Source organism: Salvelinus sp. IW2-2015, linkage group LG18 (genome assembly GCF_002910315.2).
Source record: "Salvelinus sp. IW2-2015 linkage group LG18, ASM291031v2, whole genome shotgun sequence".
In the NCBI taxonomy this organism is placed as follows: Eukaryota; Metazoa; Chordata; class Actinopteri; order Salmoniformes; family Salmonidae; genus Salvelinus; species Salvelinus sp. IW2-2015.
The window spans coordinates 52561505-52572261 of record NC_036858.1 but is presented as its reverse complement, the minus strand read 5'-3'; the positions used below and the strand labels follow the sequence as shown (position 1 = coordinate 52572261).

Sequence of the window (10757 nt, the reverse complement as noted above, 5' to 3'; positions counted from 1 at the left end):
TAGAAATAGAAGCATGTTTACAGCATACTCAGTTTCACTGGGTTTTGAAGAAAAATCTACTTTCCCTTCTCTTGAGAAACCTACATTCCCTTACAAGTCAACATAGTGTTTTTAAGATGACAATGAATGTGGCACAAGAGAAAACCTATCACACCATGCCAGAGTCCATTATGGGAAAAAGGGTTAGTCATGCAGTTGAACAGTAGATGGCACTTGTGCATAATTTCTCACACCACACTGTAAACTCCCATCCAGTGGTTCAGAGATTAAGTCCAGTATCTAACCTGCTCGGTAGATGGCGTCTGATCAGAACACTGCTGGGAGAGATCACTGTAGGCCTGGTGGAGGGATTTCAGCTGCTCCTTGGCTTCCTGCTTCTCATCCTCAGTCATTCTGCAACTCAGGACATCAGAGGCATTTTAGTTCTATTATCATAATCATATCATTAAATAATTTAAGGCATACAAAATATAATTTAAATAATTTAAGGTGCAGAGAGACATGAACAAAAGTCAGCCTTAAAAACCTCACTAATATATGTTATGATAATTCAACTCACTTGTCACTGTGTTTAGTTAGCATCAGCTGTGTCGTCCTCAGTGCTTCTGCAATTTGCTCCTTCTTTGTTACAATTTCTTCCATTGAAACCTGAAATAACAATTGAATCAGAGATCATTGCTAGACGAGCTAGGGAGTCCTCAGTGCTTCTGCAATTTGCTCCTTCTTTGTTACAATTTCTTCTTTCATTGAAACCTGAAATAACAATGGGTATACCTTATACATGTATATACATCTTACTGCTTATTCTGATCACTCGATATGCCACTTTGTAGCATCATATTTGTCACAATAATATACACTGACTTTTCACAAAAAGTCAGGTTTGGGTTTGTGCTATATTCTAAACTCAGATATCCAGTTCCTGATTTTCATTCATTTGATTTGCACAAAAATATTTCTTTGGTTTGTTTTTCTTATCATATAGTAATCACTTAAAATAACTAGTGCCTAGAGTTTTTCCTGACGACGTGAACCTGACCAGGAGAAACCAGGTCAAAGCAAGTCCGACTGGGGCGCAGACTTTTTCCTCGCAGGTCAAATGTTCATGAAAAACTCACCCTGATCATAAGATCATTTTCTAAGAGAAACTGTGCATCCACAATGTAATGCTTTTCAATGTAAAGCCCATTTAATAATTGTATGCAGAAAAATGGCTTTTCATTTTAATCCATATAAAAAGTGTTAATGGTGCAAAATGTTCAGTCCTTGCATATTAAGGAGAATAACATGTTCCAGGAGTAGGGGGTATTTATAATCAAGTTATATTGAAATACTAGAATGCTTCTGTAACTGTGTCATCTTTGTTTATATCGTGAGTTATGGGTATAATTACAAAAGCCCTGAGGAGTCAATAGGACGACAGAGACCATGGGCTAATGATTCAAACTTGGGGGAAATCATTTTCTGCTCATATTCAGATGTAAGGGATTGACCCAAACTTATATCACATATTTGTAATAGGGTAAAGAAATAATTAGAGAGTATCAAAAGCATTGTCTTTATTAGAACTATGCACATACAGTAACAGTGAAAGGTTGTGCGACTTTTTGAATTTATTGCATATTCTTGAAATTGAGCACGACCATCGGAATATAAAATGCTATTTTTGCATGACAGGTTATACACACATAATTGTGGGCATAATGATATACTGTATACAATGACAATATGCATATAACAAATATACAGGAAATTAAAGCGTAAAGTAACAGTCAATGCATGTTTGCACACAGTATTTACCTGGGGCTTACTAGAGGCCTCTGTGCTGGCTTTACCATCTTTGCTCTGGCCAGGTTTCACACTGGACATCCAACCTAACAGCTTGCTAACTTTATCACCATGCTCTTTCTTCTCCTCATCAACAGATCTCTAGGATTTGAGGAAAGAATTTCAAAAAGGCGGTTAGGATCAGAGTTTTTAAATCAGAAAATGKGGTTATGCAGACATTCAACAACAGATAAACCTCTAAGGAGACCCCCAGCCATATTTCTGACCTCTATTTGGACAATGAACAGTTTAAGCTCACAACATACAAATCAGTGTTTGATTTATGAAGTTTATTGCCATGTGGAGCATGATGTTTACATGTTATGACAGTTGGCGATAAAAAAACTGTAATTGTTTATCATTGACTTTACACATCATGCTAAAAGAATAATTCATCCCTGATTTAATGAACTCCATATTCATAATTTAATTAACATTCATATAATTCCAAGTCAAATAAAATTCACACGTAATTAATTATTTCTTATTTTAAGTGTAGAACATTTCAGTCCAAGAACTTGATTGAGTCATTCTTTGCTGTGTCAATCAAATATTCTGTTTTCCCTATTTACAAGCCATGGAGAACCAAATACTGTTCACTCAAATGTGACGATAGGTCCATAAATATTGGAAAGACGACTTAGCCCCAACACTAAGAACCTTTGTCGTCTCCAGTAGTCTGAGCCCGGTGTGGCCGTCATAGACACCCTTTTCCAGGGCATCCATGAATGAGATTTTCCTCTTCGTCTTTGGGCAAGTGAGGCTTTTGGGGTAAGACTTCTCATCTTTCAGGAATGAGGCAATGGCTTTGTCAACCAGGAAACTCTGAACAGCCTCATCCAGTGAGATTCTATCATGAGTCTCTGGGTTAATCAGTCCTCCAGTCAGGAGCTGGAATTCCAGGCATCGAAGGCCCACGTCTTTGGGGAACAGGTTCTCCTGAATGGCCTGAGCTACACTCAAGGTCTTTGCTGTCTGGGGATGGATGATGCCATAGTAGGCTTGCTCACACTGTTGGAGCTGGCGGGCAAACGTCTCGTCTAGGAGACCTCTACGTAGAGCCTCGGTGACTGTGGCTTTCTCCCCAGAAGCAGGGTCACAGATGCCCCCGGTGCAAGCCTGGGCCTCCAGCAGCCTCAGTGCAGTGAGTCTATCGATAAGGCCCTGCTGATGTCCCTGGAGAATGGTCACCCTTCTCTTCTGAGTGACATCCCACAGACCAGCCAACGGGCTGTTAGCGTCCGGAACAACTACCATTCTTGAAAGGATAAGGTCTGCCAGCTCATAGACGCTGATGAGCCCACTCCGATAACTTACCAGTTCTGTAATTTCAAGGAACTTCAGATCTAAGGCAGTTTCGATGCAAAGCTGCCGTCCACTTTTGAGATCTGTGATGACGTGTAAAGGGCTTTCGTTGACATCGACAGTGGACTTTTCCTGCCATTCACTGTCCTGCTGAGACAGAAACAGGTAGGTCAACTTATCGATGTGGTTGCCCTTAAAGGCTTGGTATGTGGACATTTCCATACCAGAAGCACTGTTGATGACTGATACTCTGTGACAACTGGAGAAGGAAAAACTGGAGAGATTCTTCTCGCCAAAAGGCAGGAGATAGACACCACCATCTGTGTCATACAAACAAGTTTTCAGCAGTTCACAGTAGTAGGCCTTCTGTCCTGAATCAGGTTTGTGGAAGCCTTTGGGGTTGCTGACTGGGTCGTACAGACTCTGTAGGGTAGCTTTGTTCAAGAGACCCTGATCAACAGCCATGTTAAGGGGCACCCTAACACCAATCACTGGGTGAACTAATCCTCCAGTGGCTATCTGGGCCTCAATGATCTTCTTTCCTTTGAGCCTGTCAACAATCCTTTCCTCCATGGCCTGAAATACAGACAATGTTTTACTGCCATGGACATAACCAGTGACTGCTTTTTCAGCATCCATCAGTTTGTCTTTCAGATCTAACCCAACAACGCCGTTCTCCAGAGCAGCTTGAACTGAGAGAGTTTGTCCAGTTAAAGGATCTATAACACAGCCAGTTGCAGCCTGTGCCTCCATATACTCAATAGCATATGTCTTAGCTAAAAGGCCTTTCTCTGCAGCCTCCAAGAAGGATATCTTTTTCTTGCTCGACTCCAAGTAGATTCCGGCAATAGCAGTGGGTTTGCCGATGAACTGAACGAGTGATGATTGGACCTCTTCTAATGTGACAAGGCCAGTTTCTAATTTCTGCAAGGTTTCTCTATCCAAAAACTTTGTTTTGATCAACTTCCTGATACTGATACTGCCTCTGTGTCCTTGGAGCTTTGGGGAAAAAGGACGGGTTGTTGTCTCACTCTGCTTCAAACTACTTTCTTTTGACATAGAGGCAAAATGAGATGCATTGGATGACATGTCTTTGACATTATATGAGCTTGTGTTAGTGATGCTTGTAACACTTGGACTTATCCCTGCCTGACCATCCAGAGACACTAACTTTTTTGTTATTGCCATCGCTTCCGTTTTTTGACTTTGGTTCTTAGCAATCAAATTCTGAGACTGTTTTTGCTGGACTGTTGTAGTCTGCACAGTAGAATAATTTGTTTTCGTAATTGTTTGATTCTGTAAACTGCTTTGATTGCTGACAATTTCCATTTTGCCTCTCTTCACTCTTTGCAGTTTTTCCAGTACTTTGTCTTTCTCCGCGGTTGCTATCTGTTGGCATAAGATGTGAATAATCATTACATATAGAAAATACCTTGAGATCATTTATCCTTGCTTATTGAGTGAAGGAAATGAGCTCAACAAATGAAATATTATTATTATTATTATTAATTTGTCATACAAATATGCATTTCAATTGTGTCTTGTTTATTTTCTACAAATACTATGCACGTTTTAGATGAATGTAAAAAATATATATATTATAGTCATGGATATATACCTCTGAGGACACTTTTATTTTGATAAGCTCCTCCTCCAGATTGCGGTTTGCCTCTTCATATGATGACACCATTTTCTGTGTTAACAAAAGCTCAGTCTTCAGTTTGGTAACCTCATTGCCTTTGTCACACTTATGATAGGTATGACTTGTAGTCTCCACTTCCTTTAGAGTCCTACATTCAGTCTTAATCGTGACCTCCAGCTTCAAGACCCTGTCTTCCTGCAAGAACCTCTGACCTCCTTGCCATAGGAAACAACCTGCTCGTTGAGGGATCTTGCTTCCTTTCCTTTATTCCTAGTTTCTGCTCACTGTCTGTCAACATTTGTTTGAGCTTTGTGATCTCTTTTGAATTTTCCTTATGAATGTTTTGCAGCTGAGTAATGCTAGAGTTAAGCTGCATTTTGGCTTTATCTAATGTAGCAATTTGAGATTTTGCTTTCAGCAGGTCATTGCTAATAGTGGTTTCTCTCATTTGCACTTGCTCCATTTTAATACAAACCTTGTCTAATTGTTGTTGAGCTTCCTGCTTAATTTCAAAGTGCTCTCATTGAATGTTTTGGTTTGACTTGTAGTCTCCACTTCCTAGGTTCCTACATTCAGTCTTAATCGTGACCTCCAGCTTCAAGACCTTTTCCTGAAGACTCTGACCTCCTTGCCATAGGAAACAACCTGCTCGTTGAGGGATCTTGCTTCCTTTTCCTTTACTCTTAGTTTCTGCTCACTGTCTGTCAACATGTGTTTGAGCTTTGTGACCTCTTTTGAGTTTTCCTTATGAATTTTTTCCAGCTGAGTAATGCTAGAGTTAAGTTGCATTTTCTCTGTTTCTAACTGAGCAAATTGAGATTTTGCTTTCATCAGGTCATGGCAATAGTAGTTCTCTCATTTTTCACTTGATCCATTTTAATACGTAGCTCATTATTTGTTGTAGATCATCCTGCCTTAACTTTAAAGTGCTCTCATTTAATGTTTTCAACTGTGTAATTTCTTGCTGGAAAAACTTGTGTTATTCTTGCTAATCTACTGTGTGAAGGTCTCTGGATTTCTGCTCCATTCCAGTTTGATATGAGACTCCTGTAATGCATGCATTTGACTCGTTTCCATCTGCACTAACTGCAGCTGTCTCTCATATCCCTGCTTTTGCAGTTCAAGTTTGCTTTTCAAGTCCTCCAGCATCCCCTTACAGTTCTCAAGTTGGTCTTCCAGCTTCTGGGACCTCAGCAGCAGGGCTGAACATTCTGTTTGCTTTTGCTTGACCTCCTTTGAGCTTGATACAGCTTTCCTTGAGCATGGTGAGATCAGATGCCAATGAAAGGGTTTTCTCTTGGGCTGCGCTTCTCTCCCTCTGAAGGACAGTGATTTCCTGTTTGACAGTTGATGAGGATTTGTCAAAGCTGGCAGTGATTTCTTTAATTTCAATCTACTCTTCTGAAGAATCTGCCTCGAACTCTTGACTTTAGACTGCTGATTTTCCCTCTCGGGTCACTTTATTAATTCATCTTTTGTCTTCTCAGGCAGAACTCTCTCTCACGAGTTCTGCTTCCAAATAACCCATTTTTGGTGAGAAATGATCTTGTCCTTTGAAGGGCACTATTTTCCTGCTTCATATTCACTGTCTTTTCCTCCAGCATCCGCTGACAGTTCTCAAGTTGGTTTTCTAGCTTCTGGACTTCAGCACAGCAGGCTGAACTTTCCGTTTGCTTTCGCTTGACCTCCTCTTCGGCTTCCTCCAGCTTTGCCTTGAGCATGGTGAGGTCAGATGCCAACGAAAGGTTTTCTCTTGGGCTGCGCTTCTCTCCCTCTGAAGGACAGTAATTTCCTGTTTGAAGTTAATGAGGATTGTCAGAGCTGGCAGTCATTTCTTTAATTTTCAACCTACTCTTCTGAAGATCTGTTCAAACTCTTTGACTTTAGACTGGCTGATTTTCCCTTCCTGGGTCACTTTAATTAATTCATCTTTTGTTCTTCTCAGGGCAGAACTCATCTCCACGAGTTCTGCTTCCAAAGTAACCCGTTTTTGGTGAGCCATTGTCTTGTCCTGTTGAAGGGCACTAGTTCCTGCTTCATATTCACTGTCTTTTCTACCAGCATCCGCTGACAGTTCTCAAGTTGGTCTTCCAGCTTCTGGGACCTCAGCTGCAGGGCTGAACTTTCCGTTTGCTTTCGCTTGACCTCCTCTTCGGCTTCTTCCAGCTTTCCCTTGAGCATGGTGAGTCAGATGCCAACGAAAGGGTTTTCTCTTGGGCTGTGCTTCTCTCCCTCTGAAGATAATTGATTTCCTGTTTGAAACTTGATGAGGATTTTCAAAGCTGGCGTGATTTTTTCATTGTCAACCTACTCTTCTGAAGATCTGCCTCAAAAATCTTTGACTTTAGACTGGCTGATTTTCCCTTCCTGGGTCACTTTAATTAATTCATCTTTTGTTCTCTCTAGGGCAGAATTCCTCTCTTCGAGTTCTGCTTCCAAGGTAACCAGTTTTTGTCGAGGTACTGTCTGGTGTGCTTTTTGAAGGGCACTAGTTTCCTGCGTCACATTCACTGTCTTTTCCTCCAGCATCCGCTGACAGTTCTCAAGTTGATCTTCCAGCTTCTGGGACCTCAGCTGGAGTGCTGAACTTTCCGTTTGCTTTCGCTTTACCTCCTCTTCGGCTTCTTCCAGCTTTCCTTTAAGCATGGTGAGGTCAGACGACAATGAAAGGGTTTTCTCTTGGGCTGCGCTTCTCTCCCTCTGAAGGATAATGATTTCCTGTTTGAAAGTTGATGAGGATTTGTCAGAGCTGGCAGTGATTTCTTTCATTTTCAACCTACTCTTCTGAAGATCTGCCTCGAACTCTTTGACTTTAGACTGGCTGAATTTCCCTTCTTGGGTCACTTTAATTAATTCATCTTTTGTTCTTCTTAGGGCAGAACTCATCTCCTTGAGTTCTGCTCCCAAGGTAACCAGTTTTTGGTGAGCCATTGTCTTGTCCTTTTGAAGGGCACTAGTTTCCTGCTTCACATTCACTGTCTTTTCCTCCAGCATCCGCTGACAGTTCTCAAGTTGATCTTCCAGCTTTTGGGACCTCAGCTGGAGTGCTGAACTTTCCATTTGCTTTCGCTTTACCTCCTCTTCGGCTTCCTCCAGCTTTCCCTTGAGCATGGTGAGGTCAGATGCCATTGAAAGGGTTTTCTCTTGGGCTGTGCTTCTCTCCCTCTGAAGAACATTTATTTCCTGTTTGAAACTTAATGAGGATTTGTCAGAGCTGGCAGTGATTTCTTTCACTTTCAACTTACTCTTCTGAAGATCTGCCTCAAACTCTTTGACTTTAGACTGGCTGATTTTCCCTTCATGGGTCACTTTAATTAATTCATCTTTTGTTTTTCTCAGGGCAGAACTCATCTCCTTGAGTTCTGCTACCAAAGAAACCAGTTTTTGGTGAGCCATTGTCTTGTCCTGTTGAAGGGCACTAGTTTCCTGCGTCACATTCACGGTCTTTTCCTCCAGCATGCGCTGACAGTTCTCAAGTTGATCTTCCAGCTTCTGGGACCTCAGCTGCAGGGCTGAACTTTCCGTTTGCTTTCGCTTGACCTCCTCTTCGGCTTCTTCCAGCTTTCCCTTGAGCATACAAAGAGAAGAGATTTCACTTGCAGGTGTCCACACCTTTAATTGAATTCAATATATATATTATCATATATATATATATATTAGAGAGAGAACTCATCTCCTTGAGTTCAGCTCCCAAAAGAAACCAGTTTTTGGTGGAGAGCCATTGTCTTGTCCTTTTGAAGGGCACTAGTTGCCTTGCGTCAATCACTGTTCTTTCCTATCGAGCTCGCGACAGTTCATATTGATCTTCCAGCTTCTGGGACCTCAGCTGGAGTGCTGAACTTCCGTTTGCTTTCGCTTTACCTCCTCTTCGGCTTCTTCCAGCTTTCCTTTAAGCATGGTGAGGTCAGACGAACAATGAAAGGGTTCTCTTGGCTGCGCTTCTCTCCTCTGAAGGATAATGATTTCCTGTTTGAAAGTTGATGAGGATTGTCAGAGCTGGCAGTGATTTCTTTCATTTCAACCTACTTCTGAAGATCTGCCTCGAACCTCTTTGACTTTAGACTGGCTGAATTTTCCTTTGGGTCATCTATATATATTCATATTTTCTGTTCTTCTTAGGGCAGAACCATCACTCCTTGAGTTCATAGTAACCAGTTTTTGGTGAGCCATTGTCTTGTTTTTGAGGCACTAGTTTCCTGCTTCACATTCACTGTCTTTTTCTCAGCATCCGCTGACAGTTCTCAAGTTGATCTTCCAGTTTTGGGCTTCAGCTGAGTGCTGAACTTTCCATTTGCTCGTTTCGCTCCTCTTCGGCTTCCTCACGACTTTCCCTTGAGCATGGTGAGGTCAGATGCATGAAAAGGGTTTTCTCTTGGGCTGTGCTTCTCTCCCTCTGAAGAAACATTTATTTCCTGTTTGAAACTTAATGAGATTTGTCAGAGCTGGCAGTGATTTCTTTCACTTTCAACTTACTCTTCTGAGATCTGCCTCAAACTCTTTGACTTAGACTGGCTGATTTTCCCTTCATGGGTCACTTTAATTAATTCATCTTTTGTTTTCCTCAGGGCAGAACTCATCTCCTGAGTTCCTGCTTACCAAAGATAACCAGTTTTTGGTGAGCCATTTGTCTTGTCTGTTGAAGGGCACTAGTTTCCTGCGTACATTTCACGTCTTTTCCTCCAGCATGCGCTGACAGTTCTCAAGTTGATCTTCCAGCTTCTGGGACCCTCAGCTGCAGGCTCTGACTTTCCGTTCTTGCTTTGAACCTCTCTTCGGCTTCTTCAGCTTTCCCTTGAGCATGGTGAGGTCAGATGCAATGAAAGGGTTTTCTCTTGGGCTGTGCTTCTCTCCCTCTGAAGGACAATGATTTCCTGTTTGAAACTTAATGAAGATTTGTCAAGAGCTGGCAGTGATTTCTTTCATTTTCAATCTACTCTTCTGAAGATCTGCCTCAAACTCTTTGACTTTAGACTGGCTGATTTTCCCTTCATGGGTCACTTTAATTAATTCATCTTTTGTTCTTCTCAGGGCAGAACTCATCTCCTTGAGTTCTGCTCCAAAGAAACCAGTTTTTGGTAAGCCATTGTCTTGTCCTTATGAAGGGCACTGTTTCCTGCTTCATATTCACTGTCTTTTCCCCAGCATCCGCTGACAGTTCTCAAGTTGTCTTCCAGCTTCTGGGACTTCAGCAGCAGGGCTGAACTTTCTGTTTGTTTCGCTTGACTCCTCTTCGGCTTCTTCCAGCTTTCCTTTCAGCATGGTGAGGTCAGAGCCAACGAAAGGGTTTTCTCTTGGGCTGCGCTTCTCTCCTCTGAAGGACATTGAATTTCCTGTTTGAAAAGTTATGAGGATTTGTCAGAGCTGGCAGTGCATTTCTTTATTTTCAATACTCTTCTGAAGATCTGCTTCAACTTTTTGATTTTAGACTGGCTGATTTTCCCTTCCTGGGTCACTTTAATTATTCATCTTTTGTTCTTCTCAGGGCAGAATTCTCTCCTCAAGTTCTGCTTCCAAGGTAACCCGTTTTTGGTGAGCATTGCCTTGTCCTTTTGAAGGGCACTAGTTCCTGCTTCATATTCACTGTCTTTCCTCCAGCATTGCTACAGTTCTCAAGTTGCCTTCCAGCTTCTGGGACCTAAGCTGGATGCTGAACTTTCCGTTTGCTTTCGCTTGACTCCTCTTCGGCTTCTTCCAGCTTTCCTTTAGCATGGTGAGGTCAGACGCCAACGAAAGGGTTTTCTCTTGGGCTGCGCTTCTCTCCCTCTGAAGGACATTGATTTCCTGTTTGAAATTGATGAGGATTTGTCAGAGCTGGCAGTGATTTCTTTCATTTTCAACCTACTCTTCTGAAGATCTGCTTCAACTTTTGATTTTTAGACTGGCTGATTTTCCCTTCCTGGGTCACTTTAATTAATTCATCTTTTGTTCTTCTCAGGGCAGAATTCCTCTCTCAAGTTCTTGCTTCCAAGGTAACCAGTTTTTG

At 41.8% G+C, this 10757-nt stretch overlaps 2 protein-coding genes across 29 annotated transcripts in view; both read right to left on the bottom strand.

Moving 5' to 3' along the window:
- Positions 1-10757, bottom strand: part of LOC111977567 (dystonin) — a 198098-nt gene that overhangs the window by 82290 nt on the left and 105051 nt on the right. For all 27 annotated transcript variants that reach the window (XM_024007053.2, XM_024007056.2, XM_024007061.2 and 24 more), the window contains 3 exons: positions 1801-1929; positions 560-648; positions 285-393 (listed from right to left, as the gene is read on the bottom strand). In XM_024007053.2, coding sequence (XP_023862821.1) covers positions 285-393; positions 560-648; positions 1801-1929 — 327 coding nt within the window. The remainder of the gene's footprint in view (positions 1-284; positions 394-559; positions 649-1800; positions 1930-10757) is intronic.
- Positions 2099-5745, bottom strand: LOC139029164 (desmoplakin-like). 2 transcript variants are annotated; one of them, XM_070448600.1, is made up of 3 exons: positions 5364-5745; positions 4751-4945; positions 2099-4521 (listed from the first exon to the last, which is right to left on the bottom strand). In XM_070448600.1, exons 2-3 carry the CDS (start codon positions 4820-4822, stop codon positions 2428-2430), a joined length of 2166 nt encoding a protein of 721 aa, XP_070304701.1. In that variant the 5' UTR covers positions 4823-4945; positions 5364-5745; the 3' UTR covers positions 2099-2427. The 2 variants fall into 2 exon arrangements, with proteins under 2 accessions (XP_070304701.1, XP_070304700.1); XM_070448599.1 differs by having other exon boundaries at positions 4751-5745.